Source organism: Strigops habroptila, chromosome 5, assembly GCF_004027225.2.
Source record: "Strigops habroptila isolate Jane chromosome 5, bStrHab1.2.pri, whole genome shotgun sequence".
In the NCBI taxonomy this organism is placed as follows: Eukaryota; Metazoa; Chordata; class Aves; order Psittaciformes; family Psittacidae; genus Strigops; species Strigops habroptila.
Genome location: NC_044281.2, coordinates 18,442,315 through 18,466,198, shown reverse-complemented (window position 1 = coordinate 18,466,198; position 23,884 = coordinate 18,442,315). Strand labels below are relative to the sequence as shown.

General features: G+C 41.6%; 1 protein-coding gene across 1 annotated transcript in view; it reads right to left on the bottom strand.

Annotated features, from left to right (window-relative positions):
- Window positions 1-11,832, bottom strand: part of CHN1 (chimerin 1) — a 103,098-nt gene extending 91,266 nt beyond the window's left edge. The window contains exons 1-2 of the mRNA XM_030487135.1: window positions 11,746-11,832; window positions 11,402-11,517 (exon numbers count right to left, since the gene is read on the bottom strand). Coding sequence (XP_030342995.1) covers window positions 11,402-11,517; window positions 11,746-11,801 — 172 coding nt within the window. The 5' untranslated portion in view covers window positions 11,802-11,832. The remainder of the gene's footprint in view (window positions 1-11,401; window positions 11,518-11,745) is intronic.
- Window positions 11,833-23,884: the final 12,052 nt, after the last annotated feature.

The following is a 23,884-nucleotide window of genomic DNA, read 5'->3' as shown; positions in this document are numbered from 1 at the left end:
CCACAGCCTCAAGGCGTTCACAAAGATATGTTTTTGTCTTGACTTCTCTAACATATCCGACAGGGAATATCGATTGGAGCTTGATTACACAAATATTCTGAGCAGTCACCAAAATAATGAAAAAGAACAATATGATATGGTATAAAAGTGTCTCCTAGCTGTAAATTAACCCCCTCCCCGGAATAAGAAGTCCATCCAGTCGAGGTTGAGCAGCAGAGACCCTACATAAAGGACAAGCTTTCAGGCACTTCTGAAATAAAACCATTGCATAATGCCCTAATTTGCTGAATGGGGAGACATGTTTTATCATCATTCACTGGTAGCTTTGAACTTACTTTCTTTCCCCCACGCATAGCCCTGAGATAATGAACAAACTTTCCTGCTCTAAAATCTACTTTTAAATAGAGCACTGTGGTTTTACCAAAAGCTGAATCACAACAAAAGAGCACAACACTGACCCTGCCTTCCTATCCGTTGGTAAAATTCTGCTGAGAACTTGTCCTCCCTTGCATTTTAGACCAAGATAGCTGCTGTGCGTTTATTAGCCTCCTGGGGGACAACAAAAAAAACCAAAACAAAACAAAAACCACCCATTAACAGCCCAGGCTAAAAATCAGAGTCACATGGAGAAAATTAAGAGCAGATCTGATTTCTGACTGCTGTTATAGCTGGCCTCAAGATGGACTCACATGTTCCAAAACACGTCTCTCTCTCTCTGTCAGATGGTGTAATGAATGCTGTTGCCTCTTTTTCTCCAAACTTCACCCATTTAAATTCTTAGACCATCAGAGCTATAACAAACCTATTATGATTCTTATTACAAGCAGATTTTTCATTTTCTAAAACAGTCGTCAATAACACACACCATTGCTCATGCAAAAATATGGCTTGTATTTATATCCTTATTTCTAGACCAGATGCAATACATCAACACTCATGGCTGGAAGGAGGAGGACACTCTACCAAGTAAAGTACTCTTGCCTGGAACCATGATCATTTTTTATAGTGTCATGAAGGAAGCTCCTAAAACACATTATTGGCAGGGTCACAGAAAGGGAAATGGACACAGTGTGGTAGGATGCCTTTTCTTGAACTATAGTTTTTACTCCAAAAGTCATTCTCCAGTTGCCACTCTTGAAGGTGGTTTAGCAGCTCTGCAAGCACTGAGAGGTTTTCTGCATGGACCCCGCTTGTCCTCAGCTCCCTCTGCATTTGGGAGGATGAAAGTGGAGCAGGGGAGCTGGGAACAGGCTACTGAAAGGAAAGCTGAACACAAAGGTTTGTCACCACCCAGTGAGAATGGGAAAGCTGGCTGGAAAGCTCAATATGATTGATGCTCGGAGATAACCTCCAAGTCCTTTTCTGGGTAACTCCACATGTTTCTTTCCCCCTCTGTGAAACTTATTCAGATGGTTTTCTTGTCTCTGTTCTGAAGTTCTTTCTCCTTTTTTCCACTAATTAGAAGAAAGACAAATTGGTCCACAAATAATGGAAACTTGGGTATATTACCTCTCACTTTATCATGGCACTGTGTTAAACAGGAGGTTTTCAACAATTATTAGCCATATTTCTGGGATATTGATGCATCCTTACTGCAACTGGAGTCCCATGAGAAATGTCCACAAGTGAAGAGTAGATTTTGTCCTACAGAATAAGATGTCTAAACAGAAAATAGGAACACTTGCTGTCAGTAGAAGGAGAGGTCCACATAAATGAGATCATCCTACAGACTGAAGATCAGTATCTCTATTCCCAAGTCTTGCCAACCCATTAATTCCTCCAGCCAGCATTGCCTCTCTGGGTAACAGCTCTTTTGGTGCCTTCAGCTCCGCTCTGACCTTATAAAAAGAATCCTATCATGGCAACTGACAGCAGAGGAAAACATGTACAGACAGACAGAGAGTTCTAGGATGTGACAGATCAAAAATCCAGTTCATAGCACAGCTATACACACGAGCTCACTGCTGGAAATGCCACGATAAATTTCCTCTCCTTTTCTTGTTTTGGGATTGATAATTTTCCTTTACATACTTGCAAATATTTACCTTCTTATACTACAAATGTTATTTCTCAATAAAAAAGTACCTGATGTAATTCCTTTACCATGTAAATTTTGATATTGAAATAATATGCAACACAAAGTTTCTGAATGTTTTCTCACCAGGAAGAAGAACCACTGTTTTATTTTGAAATACTTCCCTGCTTCTATTAAACCAGTGAAGATTTTTTTTCAATGCTTTCAAGTCCCATTTATAAATATACTCTTTCAAAAAAATGAAAAGGAAATCAGTAAAATTAATTGCTCTGTCAAAGTTGCGCTTCCTTTATTGGAAGGATATACCCGTGCGTGCATGTTCAGCCAGTAAGGCAGAGGCAAGGAAGAACTATATCCTGTTTGGGGCTTTTTTTGTGGGCTAGTTTGTTTTGGTTTTAATGAAAAATGATCCAAGATTGCACTGAAGCATTGTGTCTAGATTCATATGGAAACCATAAAGGGCAAAGGAAAATATACGGAAGACTGGCCCTACCAAATAATTATCAGCAACTTTTATAGTTTGCTCTGGCCTGTATACATATCAGATACTAATTCAGCATTGAGGAGCTGTCTTGTACCCTACCAATGCAAGAGCAAGGAACAGTCAGGTACTGCACTAAAGCATTGGCTTTCTTTTTCGAAACTGTACTAGTACTCCATTTTCCACAGTCCCCCATTTACTCTGCACAAGGAATAATTCCATACCTTCTCCTCCATTGCTGGAGCAGTACTCAAAGACTTTGGTCCATGGTGCTCTATTGTACTTGTTATACAATTTAAATGGTTGCAGTTGTGGCTGTGCTAGCCATGGTAGCACACCACCAGGTAGTGGGCAACAAAACAATTCCAGTATTTAGGAAACAGTGTTTTACTTTTACCTTTGGAGTAGAAATTTTCCATAAGCAAGCTGCCCAAGATATTCCGTTTCTGATCAAGGTTGGAAACTATATTTTTATTTCAGCTTCTTAAATGACAAGGCTACCTATAAGCTTGGTGCATTTGCACCAAGAGAGGCAGGAAGGAGGCGGAGATAGGGAGGAGGAGTGCAGCAGAAAGACAACCACCACTTCACATCAGCACCAGGAGCATCCAGCCCCAATCATGTAATGTGTTCAACAGAGTCAAATCCTGCCACCTGCAACAAAGATGGATGTGACAGTGTGCCTCATCACAGAGATGACAGAGACCAAAAGCATAGTTACCTTCTGACTGTAAGCAGCAAGGTCTAGCTTGCAACTTCAACAGTGGTCCACTACCAGAGGGTGCAGTTTTCCTAACAAATTCTCCCAGACAACTAGGATTTGGTCACATGAAAAAACAGACCACATTATCACATCCTATCAGCATTAAACAAGATTTTAACCAAAAGCTAACCAGCCCTGACAGTCTCTCCATGATGCTTATCACAGAACTGCTGACAAAGTCACAAAATCACTTCAGAAATGTCATGGTTTTCGTTCAGACAGAGGATGAACAAATATTTTGAGTGCTGGAAATGTCAGGTTTCGAACAGCTCTTCCACGTTCACAGAGGGTACTGCACACACAGCAAATACTACTGGCTTCCCAACGGGATGTGGATCAACCCTCCTCCCCCTGACTAGAATTGGGACATTGACCCACCACTCCACCACACAGCTAAACCCTCAGGAACAGTGCGGAGAACTGCAGGAACTCTTCCCAGTGTCTTCCTGTGTCTAGCCAGTGAGGGTGCTTGAGGCACAGATGCCATGCAATTACAAAGTCCTAGCTGTATGGCTAAATGCTTTAGAAGACCAAATATTTCAGTGACTTTAAATGATACTTTTCCTTGTTTCAAGACATGCTCAAAAAAGCAAAATCTTGAGGGTTCTTAATTTATGAAGGCATACAAAGCAGACACAGTCCACCGCACTGAGATGACAGCCAAGCCAGTGTATGATTTTACAAGGAAGCAAGAAGCATCTCATATTCTGTTAATAAGTAAAAAAGCGCCCTTGGGCCAGGTCTTGGGTCTATTTTCTTTCGTTTTGTCTGAAGACACTTTTCTGTAGAACTGTAGGATCTCTGTCCACAAGGTGGAGCAGCTAAATAGCCTGAGATGCAGATGCTAAGCCCCAAGTTCAGAAAAAGGAAAAAGAATCATCTAACAATGCAAGTTAACTATTAGACTGCACAGAGCAGTTACCTATGCCTACACCCTTGGAGGATCCTGATTAATACGCTTTTATCTGGAAAAAACCAACACAGACTTCCAAAAGGCTGGCATTAGGTTTATGCTTTGAGTTCACTGGTTAAAGTAGTATTTAAGTCATAACTATGATACCGCCACTGTATGTAAACACATTCTTTTCTTGACACTGAGACATGCTTTCTACCACATGAAAATCTTTTAGTACATCTGAAATCAATTAAGAACTCTTGGAGAGAGTTCTTGGAGAGAGAACAAATGGAAGAAAATCCACCAGATTTGCACCTGAAACATCAGTCCTTGGCTGATGTGAAATGTGCATCAGCAAAGTCTGGGAACTCTCCCTGGATCCTCCGATCCAGAGTGTATTTCACTTCAACACTGTTGGTTGAGATTCTGTGCTGTGCAGACTGTCTCCACTTCCTACTGGGTCACTTAATGTCGAGGAAGAAAGCGATACATTTGTTCAATAGTGTGCCTGAGCTGTTGATAACACAATAGAATTTCTTGGGAGAAAATTCCCAAGCCACATCTTAATTCATTACTCGTGCACACAATTGGACCTGCCCTTCCCAGCTTCAGCAGCAATCCTCAAACCTCTGATTTCTCAAGGTTCTTATACAATGTTCACAATCAATAAAACCCCACAATTTTATACCAGCCACTCCATGAAGTACACCTCTAAGTGCTAAGCTCTGAGGCCACAACTGAAGTTTTTTCATCCTTGCCTTTAAGTGTTAGTGCCACTTCTCTGATATTTTGATCAATTGATACCAATTTACTAGTTAATAGATCCATCTTCTTTTCCCAGGTTCCATTCACGTTTTCCTTTCGATTTTTTCCTGAGATTGCACTGCCAGCAAAGCCTTTTCAAGGTTGCTCTCCTTATTTGCTTCATTAGGTTCTATAAATTACATAAGGTTAACATGGCACCTAGGAGAAAGTAATCTTAGGATTCTCAGCACTTGGACACTTTCCCTCCTAGATACACGAGTCAGAAGATTTACTTTCTCTAATGTGGTCTCCATTTTTTAAAAAAATCATCTTCATTTTTAAATCTTGTTAACCCCCCCCCCAAACATTATATTAATGCCCCTAAATTGTTTTGTCTAATTAGACTGCTTGAATTTCCGATTGTGACTATATGCTGAATTGCTTAAATCTCCTTTAAAATTAGCCTGTCAGTCAGTACTGAATGAAGCCCAAGTATTTTAAGCAAGGGCTAAACACTTCAAGAGCATCTACTGTCAGCAGGTTAAAAAGATCACTTTGAATTTACTGCTTTACTGGTGAAAAAGATCTAGCATAGGCAGTGCAACATGGGGTACATATTAACTTTGAAAACCGCTTCATGAGCATAAGATGCATCAGTGATGGGTACCATTTCTGTAGCACCCCACATTTACACTCCCTATAGTGACAAAAGCCCTACTATAAATGTCCCAAGTCCATGAACAAACTGCCACACCCTACTTCAGTTAAGGAACAGATTCAAATAATGTTTTTCTGGCACAAATTGACTCCTTAGTTACGGGGCTCTGCCAGTAAACTTTCACCATCACAGCTAGCCACAAGTTCTGAGCGTAGTTCAGGGCCACATATAAAAACACTGAGAAGAACAACCTGAATTGCAGGTGATCTGTGTAGCTTCTGTTCGTTAGAAGGCTCTGCACAGAAGAGAAGAGCAGATGAATTTGAGTATTTCCTATCCTGCGGAGAATCTGCAGGCATTACGTATTGTGAGCCATTCTTTTACAGGAACATTTACTTTCTATGCACCTTAGACTAAGCTAATTAAGCACTCTAAAAGCCTCCCTTTAACAAGCAAAACATTTATTTAGAGAACAATGAATTGATTTCTCTAAGATTGCCACATTAGAAAATATGTGCTTGTACCAACATAAGCATACCCTACCTTTTGAAACAGCTGCAAGAGAGTACAGTTTGCATGGAGAACATTAATCACAGATGCATAGAACTTAAAAACACTGATTTGTTAATTAGCATTTCAAGTACGGAAGAACTTACTTCAAAAGGTTTGCTTCGTACCCGTAGTAGTAAACAGATTCACAGAAAATTAGTTCTGTGCAGTATGACACCAAAGCTGACAGCTGTGGAAAGGAATTCTGCTGGAAGGGCAAGTTAATATTTGTGTATTCTTTCAGCAATGTATGGACACCTGAAATGGAGGTAAAATTGGTTTCTTTGTCCCTAACCTTCCTGCCTGTAGCAATGTATTGCTTGTTTCCTTTCTTCTGATATTTTTCCTATAAATTTCTCTAAAACCTGCACTTGTTCATCATCTCCTTAAAAACGGACCTGACTACAGGTCTGTCCCTAATCCCATTCATTTGTAGCCGCTCACCAGAGTGCAAGCACTTCAAAAATTAAAAGAGAATTGCTTCACTTCTCATTTCTTACTCACCAATATTCAGGAGGGTGAGTTTTCATCCACTGGCAGTTGCTGAGCAAGAAGGCAAGAGCATGAATAACTAATGCCCATGAAGATCTCTCTGGGCCATTTTGAAATGTCTTCCTTTGTTCACACAAGAGAGTTGATGAGCAAACAAGTGAACAGAAAGAGAATTCACAAAAACATAAGGACAACTCATTAGCACTGAAACATAACATAAATCTATTTTTCTTTCAAAGTACAAAGCTGACTTCCCTTAAACACTTCTCTGGACATTCAAAGACACAAGCAAACAGTAGTAGCAATAGGATAACTTCACACTTCCCCTCCTTTTTCCTCTACATTGTTTGTTATCTTTCCCATACTTGAGTCATCCAAGTGGAATGACAGCACACACCTTAGCTGTGTCACTGAGAGATCGCACGGCTTAGGGCTATTAACAGATGGGCTTTAGGAAGTCTAGCCATAGAAACATAACTGATTGCTCTTCCTGTCTCTGCAAAGCTGCTATCCCTTGCAGGGATTCAGCAGAGCAGAACTGGTGGGTATCCTTCAGCTGCTTCCTGGATAAACCAGGCAAGTGGCTTCAGCCCAGCTCCACGAAGGCTGGGCATGAAGCCACTGGGCTTTGTGCTGTAATGGCAGAGCAGCACACCGGCTTATAGGCCATTCCAGTCGCTGTAGCAGGCAGGAAGAAACAGAGAGAAAAAGGAGGCTACACCTGTAATCACTACAACCTTTTTTTAAGGGAACACGATTCTGCTCTAGGATGAAAACCAGCACTAGAACTGGACATCTGCTCAGGTTGCAGAGATTTATCTGCACCAGGTGTGAAAGTCTTTTGTTTTTGTGGACAAACAGTCCACTGTTTTGTGGACAAAGAAGTTTTTAAAATCCCCGCCAACTCTTGGAAGGCAATTCATGAATATGGATATCAAATGCATTGCATCTATTATTTCCAACAAACAGGATCAGGCAGCATTATTTTTTCCCCCACTTCTCAGATATCTTGACTCTCTTCCAGTCTTCTACTGATGCAGTCCTAGTACAGGATCTGCTTTCCTCCGTTAGATCAAACCTGCACTCTAGGTGCTTGGCCACTGGAACACCACCTCAATGTGCTGGTGAAACCTTTCTTGAACTGGTCTAACAAAAAGCCATCTCACATATGGGTGACTACCTGTGGTCACAACAGGCCATTTCTGCCACCATAGCTTTGTGCAACCATGAACCCTGTTGAGATGGCGCTTTTGTCTGAAGTAGCCAATGTGATTGATAGGTAACAGAGGTACGTTTTCAGCCAACAACTTCCATGCTTTCCCATCTCTGATTGCTTCCAACAGGGGCTGCTCTTCCTCTCCATCTCTGTGGAGCAGCTGACCTTCTCTCCCTCACAACCAACACCACACCTGGATTCATCAGCTGTACCACTGCTCTGTGGGAACATGGTCAGCTCCCTACCACCTTCCATACAGCCAACAGTCAGCACAAGATACCTTGGGAGGTCATGACTGGGAGAGTGTGACAAGATTAAGAAAATTATTTTTAAATAGCTAAGACTGAGAAAGCGTGAAGAGTCTTAACATTTTCCTCCTTTTGCTTTAATGTTGCATCATAACCTGGACAATAAGCTGTAACTGAAAAGGAATAAGAAGTCAGAAGACACACATAGCCCAAGAGTAATAACCTTTTTCTGTGGCAGAAAAATGCTGCCGATGCACCAGAAGCTCTTTTCTCCAACCAACTTTCCAAAGAGTCTCAAGATGCCACCTCCGAGGTGCAAACTGCAGTTAGTGCTCCAGTGGCTACATGGTGCTGCTCTGAAGACAGCAGCGAAGGGCAGCCTCCAACAGGAATGGGAACCACTTACAACCACTCTATCAAGTAGAAAAAAAAAGGCATTCCTGACGTTTCAACTGCCTGATAACCACATGTCTGTTTTAATCCAGAATCCACAACAATATTACCTAAACGTCTAGTCCTGTCCCCTCTTAGTACAGTCTTCAGACTACGCGCAAAAATAGCCATAAAACAGTACCAAGAGCATGGAGAAAGCATGTTATGATATTTCCCATTCCTCTCATCTCTCATGCTGTGCTCACACACATACACATATTAACTGAAAGGGACCCAGCAAACTTGGTGGATTTTTCCCTGAAGCTGACATGGCAATTTATCTCAAGTTTTACAGGCTTTATAGCACATCCCATTAGAAGCAGCCCCAGAACACGTGAAATTTGAATTTGGTTCAGTGTGATATACTATTATAGGTTATTTAAAAAAAAAAAAAAAAAAAGCAATATTGAGCCTAGAATTTATGTGAATGAGCAGAACCCTCACTTCCCTCAGGACCTGTTTGCTCAAGACAGTTTTACTGGTGTAAGATCGGTGAGAATTTAAAATAGTACAATTATAGCTGCTTAATCCCTTAAAAAAAATACACTAAATCAGGCACATTTATTCTGCCTTCCCCCGGATTTGCTGATATTGCTTCGTTAGGGGTTTGCATCGAAACAAATTAAACCCCACTCTTTTGTGAGTTATATTTTTACTGAGTTACTATGGGTCAGCTGCAGTGCAGTAACTGAAAATTCAACTACCCACAGGCAGCCAGAACTCAAGATAAAGGCTAAAGGCTGTTCCTGAAGTTCAGAGGAAGCATATTGTGTTCCGTCTTTGTTATATGCTGAGAGACAAAGTGTGGCAAGCTACCCCAGCTCAGAGGGGACGCACCAGCACAGTAAGCTGGGCTAACTCAACCATAAGTTAATCACAGCCTCATCTGCAACTATACTGCACGTTTTCTGCATTCACACAAGTCCCACTCACACTCTTTGATTTATAGTTTAAGATGTACTCTACAGCTTTCACAGTTATGAAAGGCACCACATTCATTTGTTGATACACATTAGCCTTGTTGCATTGTTTTATTGTCACTTTGTGTTTTCTTAAAAGGGTGAAATCCCGAGGTTTTACCCTTGGCAAGATATTGTTTAAAACCTACACACAGCAGGGTACCCCACTCTATCTTCTCTTTGCTCATTATCTTTTACATGTATCAATGTCATTTACTGTAACAGACATGATAGCACACAAAACCATCTAATTCAATTTACTTTGTAATGCAAATCTATATTAATAGGAAATGTCAGTAAGTAGATAAAATACATGTGAATTAAAAGTCACATAACCTTAAAAAAAAAAACAAAACACAAAAACCCCAAACCAAACAAAACAAAAAAAAAAAAACACCAAACAAAAAACCAAAACAAAACAAAAAAACCCCACAAAAAACCCAACAAAACCACACCACAAAACCAAACATACAACAACAAAAACCCCACAACAACAGGTACAACAACAGGTACCTAAGGAATGGCACCTTATTTGAAAGCTGAAATTAAAACATTCTTCATATTTTCAACCAAATATTGTAATGACACATCAAGTACTCACCATGGGAAAGGTGTGTATTTTCAGTAGCCTAAAACTTTGTGGTTAGGGACAATTACAGTATTTACCTGCGTAACAACCTACCGCTTTTGTTAACAAGAAGTTACACTGATACAATGTAACATGCACAGGAGGCTGTTCTAGGACAGCCAATCTGCCATTTGAGCTCACTTTACTTTCACTTGTGTTTGTAAATTAGAGAGCTTGATGCCCACCTGAAACTGACAACACGCAGGGCCCCTGTACCTGCACCAAGTCCTTTAGAACCGCAGGGGTTCACATGAACTCAGTAATAAGCTCAGGCCTCCACTGACAGACAGTTTGCTCTGCTGTGAACTATGATTTACCACCTTTTGCATCCTGAAAAATTCAGGCAGGAAATATAAATAACAGCACTGTAGCTGAATCAAATACCACACAGATTTTATCTATGAAGAACTATCTTGCAACACGTGCTTAAGTTTGTTTTCAGACGGGGCTTAATGTGCCACAATAATAAAACAGGTGTCAAATTTTAAGAAAACCCGTGGAAACATTTTTATTCTTTTAAGAAAGATACCAGCCTAACAATGATAAGATGAATGAAAGCAAGCCATTTGTTTACACAGGAAGTAAAATACACAGTCTAAACACGACAGGCTTCATATCATCACTTAAACCTATCCGCTAGAAATCACTTGTGGTGCACAAGCTTCTTATGAGAAGGAGTACCCTGATTATCCTGTTAATTCTGTACTGATGTTAGTCATGCCAATTTGTGCTTCCCTTTGCATTGTTGCATTTACCTAATGTTGCTAGGCACAGTTTGTAGCTTTTTCTTTTTCCCTACTGTAAAATTAAGCATAAGCAAGCTTAATAACCTTACTTAAGAGAACCCACATGTTCAACAGTTACAACTACAGTTTTCACACGCTGGTTCCCACTGCGCTGTCTCGGGCTGTGAAGCAACCACAGGAACACTCACAGCCTCCCGAAACCGTCCTTTCACGGATCTGTGCTATCACACACGATTACAGGAGCGCATTTGAGCCTCACGGGCGATTAATCCCGGTAGCCCGGCGCTCTCCTCCAGGAGAGCGGGAGCCCCAGGGCTCCTCCGCGCACCTCCTCGGGCGAGCGGGGGGCTTGCGGAGGCACCGTAACTTTTATTTGCCCATCACGCCGGCTCGCAGCCCGAGCCGGCACCCGGGGCGCGTTATCCCCCAGGGCCGCTGCCGGGCCCCGGCCTGCGGCAGCCCTCCGGGCCGGAGCCCACGCCCAGGCGCTGCCGTGCGGCAGACAATGGGGGCCGGCAGCCCCGCGCCCAGCGGGCTGAGGCGGCGGTTACTCACCGAACAAGGTCAGAGCCATCGCGGCGGCGGGGCGGGCCCGGGGGGCGGCGGAGGCTGTCCGGGCGGCACGGGGCTGGCATTGGCACGGCAGCTCTCGCATCAGCGGCGGGGCGCGCCTGCAACACAAGTTGGGCGCGGGGCTGTCAGCGCGCCCCGCGGCACTGGCGGCCGCTGCCACTTGCTGCCGCGGGGCGGGGCGGAGCAGGGCGGCCGCAGCCCGCGGCGCACGGGAGAGGAGGGTAAGGGAGGGGAGGGCAGGGCCGGGGGTGGGGAGAGATGGGAGGACGGGGACGCGCGGCGGCTACGGGGAGCTCCCCGCTCCCGCCCCTCCCGGCCCCGCTCACGCTACGGCCCGCCGCCTCGGGGAGCCATCTTGCGCCGCCACACGACCCGCCTTCATCCCGCCGCAGCCGGCGGGACGGTTCCCATGGCAACGCGGCCGGCCCGCCGCCCGCCGGGGCACAAAGGGAAGCGCCGTCCCCTCGCGCGGGGCGGCCCGGGCCCCCGGCCCCTCGCACGTACGCGGCACCGGCAGCGCCCGGCTCGTCCGTCCCTCGGGCAGCCGTCCCGGACCGCTCCTCTCACTGAGGGGATTCTCTGTGGGAAACAGCCCCTCGAGGGTGCTTTCCTCCCCCGGGAACGGCCCATCAGGGTCGGCCTGTGGCTCTTCGGCCTCGGCAGGGCTTGATACAGGGCAAAGACCAATGGTCCTGTGAGAAACATGACTTTGTTTTGAAGTGAATGAAAATTCCCACTGAAATGCCAGCGAGCACGAAGAGAACAAAACTCGGGAATTACCCTCAAAATGCTTTGGTGTGAGAAATTCCAGTTATCCCAGCTGCTGTAATTTTTCGCTGTCCAGGACTGTAAATTTCAAAGCTAAAAGCATTTAATTTAAACGACAACATCGTGCCCAGAGAAACTCATTTACACAGTTTGCATTTTTGACCTGAAAACAGGTATTCAAAACAGAGGTTAGTACTCAGCAAACCCTGCCCAGCATACGCAGGATAATCAGATTCCCTCATCTAGGGATACAGAAGTTTCTCACTTGCAAGTACTACTTTGCCTCTCAGATGCAAGCTGCGTGTGCTGAGAATTCAAATCCAGCCTGAGCAGGATCAAAGCGAGTTGTTCACTCGAATTTAATCCATTACAGCTGTGCAAATCCACAACCTTCAGTGGAGGCTTTGGAGAACCAGCCAGAGTAAGCAGATTGCGCAGGTGGCTTTATGAACACCAGTCCCACCTTTGCTTGGGTCCCAGTGGTGGCTGCCACAGCGATGTGCATGCCTTCAAGACAAGGGTTTTGCCATAGGATGTTCTGGAGGAAGAAGAGCATGCACGTAGGCTGCATCTACAGCTGCTGTAATTAATGGTTCCGGTTGCATGAATGCAGCTCAAGGTCAGCAAGTACATAAAATACATTTTATTTCAGCAAAGCAGCTAAAACATAAAGGTCTGCCTGAAAAATGGGTGGTTTATGTAGTTAGCTGCACAGAGGTTTTTGTACTCTGAATTCTACCAACCTTCTTGTAAACATCAAAAGGGAAAGATTGAGTGGGAAAGTTTTCAGTATCTTTAAATCTTGTTTAACACAAGGAAAACATGGAGGTTTGTTATGTCTGTCGAATATTTTAAAACATAGGGGTTTATGTTGATATGTTTTGCTTAGTGTGCAAAATTAGAAAAAATAAACATTTTATCCCAGAGTGATCTTTTCCTTCATTTTATTCATTTCCAGATGAATTCTAGCATGACAGACCTGATTTCACAAAACATTTTCATTTTGCATGTATAAAGTGCAGAAGTTTATTGAGCTGCTGGACTACTGAGAAATAATATTTTAATTGTGGGGCTGAAAGGAGGATGAAAATAGATGAAAATGGTTTAAAAAATAAAAAAGGTGACACAAAGAAATCTGCCATTCTGCCTACACGATTTGACCTTTGTGTTCACAGAGTGTTTTGCTTTGCTTTTTTGGATGTTCATACAGATTTTTTTTCTCTTACATTTCCTGGAATTAAATCCCAAGCTTTGACCCCAACTTCCTTCAATTAAATAGCCAGCTTTTACTCTTCCACTACACCAAAATCGTTACTGCTATCTACTGAACTGCACGTTTACATTAGAAATGTTTTCCTGTCCAGAGACAGTAACACTGTGTTTCATAACAGGCATTATCAATACTAGGGCTGTTAAGATCAGTCTGGGTAATTTGATTAGTCATTTCAATTGTCTAATAATGCCTTTGTGATTGTTGCACTTACAGCTAAAACCTGGGGAAGCGTGTTGGCCATTTCACTGTTAGTTACTAGAATTGTGTTTTACTCTGCCAGTTTTGCAGCTGATCTGAGTTTTCAGAACTAACTGAGCTCAGTCCTTGTTTCTGATCAGATTACTTGCTTGGTTTGGGAAAGTGTTTTGGCCCAGGCTCCAGCAGCCTGCAGAGAACAGCAGCAGCAGCAGCTTTTGGAAGGACTTCACCAGCAGGCTCATACCCAGAGCTCTCAGCCAGCCCTCGCAGGTGTTGGCAGAAGGAAGGTGCCAGGGGGAGCAAGGAGGGTGGCTGTACACAGTACTTCCCATCTTACCTGATGGCAGCTCTGGCTTTTACAGAGGCTGATAGCCTTAACACGGCAGGAAGAAATCAAAGCTTTCAACTCAGTAGAATAAGTAACCCGAAGTTCACTAGGTGAAGGTCTGTTCCCCCCACCCTGCTTTTTGAACGGACCTGAAGCCCTCACGGAGATTTCTGTTTAACAACAATATTATCTTAAAATTACGTAATGCCTTATCAAGCAGCACATCTCAGTGCACCAGCAATAACGATGATTTAACTACAACTCTGGGAATTTCGTTAGAAGAGAGCTGCAGCTTACCGAGCGCTAACCCTCCACCGCCGTGCACAGGGTCAAGGAGAGGAAATGTGGGTGCTAAGGAGCAGCTAGCTCAAAGCCCCAGCCTGGCCCTGTTCAGCCAGAGGGGCTGTTCTGGAGAGACCCCTCTGCTCTTTTGCAGGGAAGAGCACAAGAGAGGATGCCTTTTTGCATGACCTTGATCTAAATGGCAGCAAGGACGAGCTTGGTGTCTTGTTCCCCTGCGTCTTTAGCCCTTGAAAAGCCCCCATTTCCAAAATTGATTCGTTAGTATCACGTTCTGTAGAAAAAGCACTATGGTGCTTGCCACGTGGTAGGAATATTTGGGGGTGTATTTACAAAGCGTACTTCAAGAATAAAGTCTCCAGAAGACAAATGTATACCTCACACGCTATTTTCTGGCCTGCTTCTTGTCCTTCAATAGGTTTCTTGCCTCATCTCCCAAGCCTCAAGGCTCTTTAAACAGCGCAGACAGTTACTACTGCTTCATTCTTCACATAAAATTTCATTAGTGGGATTTGGGGTTGGTTTCCAGTGTTTAGGGTTTTCTCATTTTGGCTCCTCTCCTTTTTCTCTGTTGCTCTGGGTGCTGAGCACCACAGGAGCAGTGGCCCGTTTTCCACAGTGGCTTTTCTTTGATCCATCACCTTGTCTGAGCACCTGATACAAAATTGCTTCTAATTGCCTGACATTTATTCTTCTATTCTTCAAACCTTAACTAATTCACTAATCGTATAGTGATGAATGAGATTTTAAACACTGACATCTTTAAGGATTTATACACAACTGTAAAGGAAGGTTCCCAGATAGTAAATACAATGTTGTGTGAAGACAAAAAACCCATAAATTAAAGCTGTTCCGTATTAGTGGGAAGCATTAAAATGAAGGCACAGTGAGATGTTACTTCATGAATAGAGGTAGCATCTTATCGCGGTTAGTGTCGTCCTGCAACAGACCCCCTTGACAGCAGAAAAACAGCACGGTAGAAGCCTTGTCACATGCAGAATTTAGTTTAGTTCTAATGTGTAATTGCTGGGAAACTGTGGGGCAGGCAGGGAGGTGGCCAAGCGCTGCCTTACTGAGCAGATTCGGAGTTCATAGTATTTGCAATGGAATATTTACTCCTTGGGAAATGGCAGGGCGGATTTCTACCACTTGTTCACTGAGATAAATTCAATTATTCTAGCTAATTTAAAAGCCATCAATAAAAAGTTTGACGACTGACTACCAAACTTGCTAGTTAAAATTAATGTTTGTATAGATGACAGGTATTTGAATATAACATCAAGACTATCACAATTGTCATTGCACTTTATCAGCATTTTGGGTAAACTTGCTCCCTTTAATGAGAGAACTGGCATTTGAGCTTAACTTTTACATGCCGTTGCTGTTCATTATTAATGGCAAAGTAATTTAAACACAGTATCACCCAACACTGTACAGGCATAGAGGGAGATAGAATCCCTGCGTCACGTTCAGCAGTTATGAGCAACCTTTCCAAACAGTGTTTTACTGGGATCTATGCTGGGCTGTAGAGCTCATTGGTAATTTTTTTTCTTTAATGTAAAGGGTACCGACTTGAAAAGTAACAGTTACTTGGAAGAATTTGCACTTGAATTATATGATCTTGCCAAAGGAAGTGAGATATGTAACATATCCATCACAGCTTCTGTTTTAAATCACAACTACCACATCAGAAACTCACATTCGGCATCCTATCCTGATCAATAGGAATTGCGCTATATCCCATAACAGCTTAGAGCAGTTTAGTGTACAGTAGGTGATGTACATCAATGAAATGAAAAATGGGCTTAACATGCCTCGTTTGGGTTTTCTGGGTCATGAAAAATGTTTAACAGACATAGGTGACAACAACAACCTTTAGAGCCTGATTGTTTTCTGGTTATGCTAGAAGTGAATGCCACAGGCGCTAAGGGGAAGCAGCACAGGAGCACAATCTCAATTTTAAAACTAAACTAAAGCTGGTTGCTTAACATCTAAACAATTTGCTCTGTTTAGACTGCTGTTCTGACACATTATGCCATTTTTGAAAGGAACTGCGTCAAAGGAAAAAAGCTCCTTCTTGCCTATGTTTCCTGCGCAAAGTCGTTTCTAAAATAAATCTTAAGGACTTTGACGTTATGGCTCACACTTAATTGGATTTCCAAGACACGCATAAATGTGACGAGAATTACATCATCAACAAACACTAAGGATGGGGTATAGTAGACGCTATCTACGTATCTTGGCAAAATCATAAGATCCTAATCTTTGATGTAATTTCCATTAAAAAGAAAACCTGCACCTGAATTACTCTTCATAGCCAGATTTCCCATGCAACAGATAAAGCCAGCAGCACTTTCCGAGAACATCCACCTTTGCCTCCTGCGGTAACATCTCTGCTTTAACACTGATGTAGGCTGAAGAATTGAAAATGCTGGGCTAGGTATATCTGAAGGACACCTTCTTTTCCCCTGAATTAGGTGGCTACTTTCAGGTTCTGGCAGCTATTCTGCCCTATCTTTGATGTCAAGATCTACCTCATTCCTATTTTCTTCCAAGCTTTCACCTTTACCTTATTATTCATTTAATAAACATTGATGAACTCCTCTAATACTTTCAAACACAAATTTTCAGGCACTTCCAGCACTACAGTTGTGCCAAGGAAGGACTGATCTTCCCATCTCCTGCATGCCTGAGGATGGAGGCTGGAAAAGGATTAGAAAATGAAGCGTGCTATATAGAAAGGGAAAACCCAGAGCTACCCAAATGATCACTATCACATAGATTGCTAGATTTGACCAAAACTGAGACTTACCTTCTGTTAGGGTGTGAGCTTCCTGAGGTGCAAGCACACAAACAAGGTGGTGGTTACCCTCACGCTCTCCGCGGATTGTGGTTGCTCAGCGTGTTGGGGTTTGTGCTGACACTCAGAGAGTGCAATATCAAAATAGGTGCGTGAATAAAGTAGTTATGACTGCAGAAGGGCATTTGCAGCTGGTCTGAATATATTTCAACACCAGACTTTTCATGAGGTTTCTTATTACTCATGTGCACACTTACCAGCACATCCCATCAGCATAGGCATCCCATTGCTTCCCAACGCAAGATCGGTTATTAATATAATTATTAAAATACTAGGAAATTTCAAAATTGCTTGCACTTGAGCTCAGATGTAAGTGCTACATACTCTAAGTTACATTTTTAAGAGTCCTGCCTATGAAACACAGTATGTTTTTGATTGCTTGTTTTATTAAGTGAAATGAACAGGCTAATTAAAGAAATTCCAGGAAGTTTCTGCTTTCTGTCTCCTAGGGACAAGCCTCAAGTGTCAAAGGAGATAATACTGATGGCTGTAAAACACCCAAGTGTGTTTATACTGGCTGTAAAATGCAGCTTATAGCTTCTATTTAACTTTCATAATATTTCCTTTTTATACCATGCTTAAAAATACATATTAAGGAATTATTTGAAGTAGTGCTTGTATATATTTGAAAAAAAAAAATGGTAATTGCAAGTTAAAACACAGAAGGAAAGCCGTTGGCAAAATAGTCTCAGGAATAAACTATTATGAGTATAATTTCATCTATAAACACTAACACTAAGAACAGAATAGCCATCAAAAAAAAAAAAAAAAAATCTGCAAGATATGTCTAGTCCTGACTTTCAGAATGTCTTTAACCCTGAGCAGATGATCTCCTACTTGAAGCCATAAGCTATGTCACAGCATTGGTGGTGGTGATTCTTCCTGCAATCAGTTGAAGTTTCTAAACCTCTGGATGGCTTTGAAGAATTGCTGAAGAAATTAAACCTTTTATAAGCAACCTAAACCCGCAGTTCTGAAGTGCTATATAGAACCTGCATGCTCTTAGTGCAGTTATTTGATTTTCTAATACCAGAGCCCTCACAGTGATTTCTACATTCTTAGAGAAGTCAATGTACATGTTACTGAAGCCGGTCAAACATAATGATTTTAATGAGGGCATTAGTTATCCCATGGAACTTGCTTCTCAGACAGAGTTGCATCTTCAAGGATACTTAGGGTTCTTTGAAAGACCATCCAAGTTTTAGAAACATTTAAGGGTATTGTAAAGCTCAATAATGTGCTTTATATGCACAAGGGTGTATGGACCCTATTAGGCAAACTGCATCAGATTTGAAGCTGAATTTTATGTGATAGCTTAGAAAATGGACTATATGAATAAGAAATGAACTTTGGTAATGTTCTGAGAATTTCCTGCTGTATAGATATACACAATCTAGTTATCAAGTGCCTTTGTAGAAAGAACTTTAATGACCTGAAGATACTCCTAAGTTCAAGTCTCAAAGTTTTGAGATAGCGGAAGTACTGGATAACTAATTTGCAGTTCAAGAAATCTCTGAGATGTGTGTTTTCTTTCATCAGGAAGCCTTTTGAAGGGGAATATAAAACCTTCCAAACTGAGCCAGAAAGCACACGCACTAGTGGTACCTTTCTGTTTTACTGCACTTACCACAGCTAACTCTGCAGCAGGCAGGTAATGGCACCAGGGTGCAAAAATCAGCATAGAATAACCTTGGAAATATCTTTCAAGACCAGCATTATCTCTTCAGGATCATAGAGAGATGACATTAACCAAAGCAACTTCAAAGAGCTCAAGGAGATTAAAGATTTTCCTCTTAATGATTCTAAAGTGTTATTGAAGGGATCAATAGCTTTTCCTGTTAAGCAAGCTGCTCAAATCAAGTATTCCTGGAGAGGACATAAACAAATCCTGGAAGTAATAGTGAGATTTAATTAAGATTTGAGATTTTCTCTATTCATTAATTGATCTGCCAGTCTCACGATAGTTTAGTGAACATTAAGTTTACAACAGTAAGATTCCTTATGAAAGGACAAAAATGACCTGCTTTCTTCTGAGCCCTTATGTCTGTGCCAAACCCCATAATTTACTATACGGCTCACATAGAAAAAAAATATCTCTTTTCTGTGCTTGTTGTCATTGTTTCTTCTGGGGAAGAAGGGGAAAGGAAAGGGAGGAAAATATTGTTTCCCCTTTCTTTAATAAAAAATAATTACATCCCATGGTTGTGCACATTTGCTTATTGCTAACCAAGACACGTGGAAAGCCCCTCAACACAGCAAAACTGAATTAGTAGACATCCAGGTCCTAAATTGGTAGTGCTGGAGACAATTACTAAGACTTGGCAACTTTTCAGCTGTACATGCAGCAGGTTTAAATAAATTCAGAGATCACTCAGCTGATCTTGCAATCTGGCTTGCACATCACCGCACCACATCGGGTCTGGAATTCAACCTCATGTATTCAATTGTAAAGTCATGGAAATTCCCATTCAAAGAGATATATAGGAAACTAATTCCTAGGTTAGTCCTTCCAAAATTCAGTTCCCAGTGGTAGAAATGTGACACCAATGCTTTCAGCCTGTGCAAATGCAATGACTTCAGAATTCAGAGTTTATCTATCTGCAGCAGCAAGTCACTGATAAGATGAGCAGTTTCCAAGTACTTTGTTGTTGTTTTATCTTAAACCCCAGTAAGTCAAGGAAATAGGTGTTGAAAAGATGCAACCAAGCAAAGCACTTGGGCAAACACTGTATGGTACTGTATGAGCAGGGGAACACAGGCTTTCACCATTTCTGCATGGGCTGCAGCAAAGTTTCCACTGCCAGTTTGCTGCTCGTTCTTAGGAAACAGCTTCTTTGGTCCACCAAGGGAAAACTGCTCCTTTCTGCTCCCAGATGGACATATTTTTAAGAAAAATGTGTCTTAAACTGTTTTAAGAGAACATGGAAATAAGAAACTCAATTACTTTATTCTCTGAGAGTGTGAAAATCAAAAGCATTAGTCCGATTATCACATTGTACAGCATTAAAATGAATTTGCTCTTTGTAGAATATAATCATTACCCATATAAAGAAAAAAATTCCCATTAAAAGTAGCATTGCCTGTGCCCTGTCTAGCTCTTTGAAGGAATGAAAAACATGTCGGCACTATATACTGATTCACATTTGTATTTAGTTTGATAGCTTCAGAAAACATAGATGCAAAGTTCAGATGGATCATTACTAATCAGTCTGTTTTCACTATTCTTTACCTTTTTTTTCAAGGTTTGATCACATAGCCAGTTGCTCTTCAGATTTCTTTTCTTTCCTGTGCACACAACAGAATACCATCCTTCTGCACGTGAAGAATCATATCCTCTTCAAAGCATCCTGCTGCTCTGAAAACCTGAGAGTGAAGGGCAGGTGCAGCCCCAATGCCTGCAAGACTGCAGTGGGTACTAAGAGAAAGCCACTATTGTAGCTTGAAGAAATTGTGCCAGATCTAGGGATTTCCTCATGTATTTTTAGCCAGGACAAACAAGGCACATCCCTTGATACTTTCCAGACTGTATTTGCCAACACTCCCCAAACTCTTCCTGTTCCGCCTACCTAAACATGCTTCCATGACAAGTTACTCCCACCTAAACAAGTGCTGCTCTAGTCCTGTTTCTGTTCCCTCCTCTTTCTTTGCAGCTGCACTGGCTGACGTCCAATGCCATGCCTGGATAGATAACCAGCAGCATCCTGGAGGGCCAGAGGAGTGCGGGAGTGCCAGCGCTGGCATCACAGCAAGGAAAGCAAGCCCACAGCAGGGTGAACTCTCAGATGACCCTCTTGATGAGCTGTGCTGCGCGTGCCCTTGTTAGTCAGACTCTTTGCTGCAGTTTACTTCAAATATCATACAAAACAAGAATCAAAATGAAGGATTTCTTTATCCATCCACAAACTTCTTCACAGCACATCAAACTGATATCATGCCATCTTCACTGACTTCTACAATAACATCAAAAGGACAGATAAAATTTCTGCATCTCAGAGACCCTCAGTCTAATTACAACCCTGGCAGCCACTGCAGAGAGCATCTTTCAATAGAACAGGGTAACATGGACCAGTAAATGGAGAAATTCAAATAGCGCGTGGAAAAAGCAGGCCCATGAACAACAACAAAATCCCTATCACAATCTCAAAACAATAGAAAGATGACACTCTCCAGTCAATTCTGTGTCTGAAGCCAGAGTATCCCTAGCAGTGTTTGCTGCCTCCTATCCCCAGTTTACATTGATGAATGAATTTAAATGTTGTTATGGGTATTTATTATTTGTTCTCTCTGTGCAAGCAAAGTTTGTTACTCAGCTCTTGAAGCCAGTGTATGGCAGTTGCTTTTTGGGGCATCTAATTCTAGAGGCCAAATTTTAGTTTTGATATGTTTTGATTTAGAGTTTATATTCTTCTGCAAGGAGTTGAGTAAGCAAATAGTGCTATGAAGAGGCTTATACCATTCCCTGGTAGTTAATTAGAAGAGCAGAGGGAATAGCTTCCTGTTAGCTCCTTGGAGAATGATGAACCAGAGGCAAAAGCTTCCCACCAGCACGGTCAGTGAAGCAGAGGTGGCTTTCAGCAATTTTCAGCAATTTTAGCACCAGCCAAATTAACATATTTGGATTTTATTATGAAGTAACAGTAGGGTGCAGCCTGCTAATGATGTATAAAAGTTTATTCAATGGGGAAAACACTACCTGACCGAGGCCCACAGCAGAGGACAGGCTTTCGTGCTCAAGCAGCGGGGCAGCAGGCAGCATGGCATCCTATCTGATACAGACACAGACCTGGGGAAGCTGCACCTTCCCCAAACCTCTCTATCTTCTTCTCTCAAGAGTTTGATGTGCTGTAAAATGTAGAATATCAGGCAAATAAGTATATGAAAACTTTATGTCAATATATAAAGAGTATTTGCCCAAAGTATTCAGCAGTTACCACTAGATGGCATTTTGTTCCTGAGAAATTAGAAACTCCCAGGTTTCAAATTACTTGTAACAGACAGCAGGAAACAGTAGGAAATGGAATCACTTACCTCATTCGGTTAATAATTTATTATCCATTGTCTTGTATAAAGCAAGATATCACTAACACAAGACACTTTGAAAATGTAGACATTCCCTTAACTATAGCTTGTGACTCTCCAACCCTCTGCTCAGCAGGTCAGTGGGTAGGGGTTTGAGCTGTAGTCAGCACTTACCAAAAATCTTTTCCACACTTTTAAATGAAAGACAAACGTAGGCCAGTTCACAGACTTTGAGCATGCCATGGAAATCTGCCAGAAATGCCTTGCTCCAGTAACTGTACACAGTATTTCCTGTGTTATTTTTGGATTAACTCTTAATACAGATTGCAGTACAAAAATAATTCCTGTTCAGGATAGAGCTGTTACAATTTGATTATTATGAAATAATAATTTCATAGTATTAACTTCTGAATGTTACACTTTGCACAGTTTCATTTTTGTTTCATCTTGTACAAGCTGCATCAAACGCCTTCAATAAATGTACTTAATTTAATTTTGCATGTATGGAAATATACACAATATTGTGAGGATGTTTTTTCATTAGGTCATCATAAGTACTACTCCTCTGAGCATATAGCAGCTTGTTTAACAGTTCATCGAAGCAAAATTGAGCAATGAGAATTACTGATATCACTTCATTTCCCACTGAAATTCTGAAAGAAAAAAACAAACAAACAAACAAAAAAAAAAAAAAAAACAGAACAGAACCCAAAAGTTCCAAGTATGCTCTTTGAAAAGCAATTGTTTGTATGTAATATAACACCAGAATATACTGCGTTGTATATGTAATATACCAACATGCTTCTGAAACACATCACTTTCAAGTGTTTTTTAATGTATTTTTTTTAACGTATGTAAAGTCTAGGTCTCACATTCAGGTCTCTTGTTCTTTCTTAACATGTCTTCACCTCCACTGGTAACAGCAGTTGCAACTGCTGCTAGCCGCAGACAAGGGGCAGAATGGCTGTTGGTAGATTAGACAAACTGTCAATATCTTTCAGGATGGCGGATTATGACAGCACTCAAATAACCTATAAACACAATATAATGGATTTCTGAACACTTGAAGGGTAAAATTGAGAAAACATTCAAGAAAAAATCTTCCCTCCTTAGACTAAGCTACAGTAAGGCTCTAGGTATGACAGTGACTTCCAAGAAGTAACTTTGGGCCTTAGAAAGAAATGCCATGTTGAGTTAGAAGGAAAAAAGAGAGCTCATCACTGGATCATGATGCACAGAAAGCCTATGCACCACTCAAATTTACTTTGACTAAATTATGTCTACTGACAGAAACACTGAATGGTGATTAGCAGCTGCCTAATCAGATCCTGCTCTCATACTTGTTTGGGTAAGCCTCATTATAGAAGGAATCTGACTTAACTAGGGCAAAATTAATCTTCACCTCTTCATAAAACAGGCACAAGTTTCTTTGAAGTTGTTACTGTAGGGAAGCTGCTTTGCTCTAAGTCAACTATTTTAAGAAATAGTGTACTGCAAAATTTTCAGTGGCTTTGGTTTAGTAAGTATATATATGCACTTTTAAAATCTAATTTAGCCTAAAACTATTCTGCAGCAATGTGAGCTGGACTGAAATAAATCAACAGATATGTCAAAACAGAACTTTACAATGTCTGAAAGTTTGTGTTTATAACAATCTAACTCTGTCAAAGTGGTGACATTTTCTTGGGTAGAGAAGACCCACAGGGTTTCATGCACCCT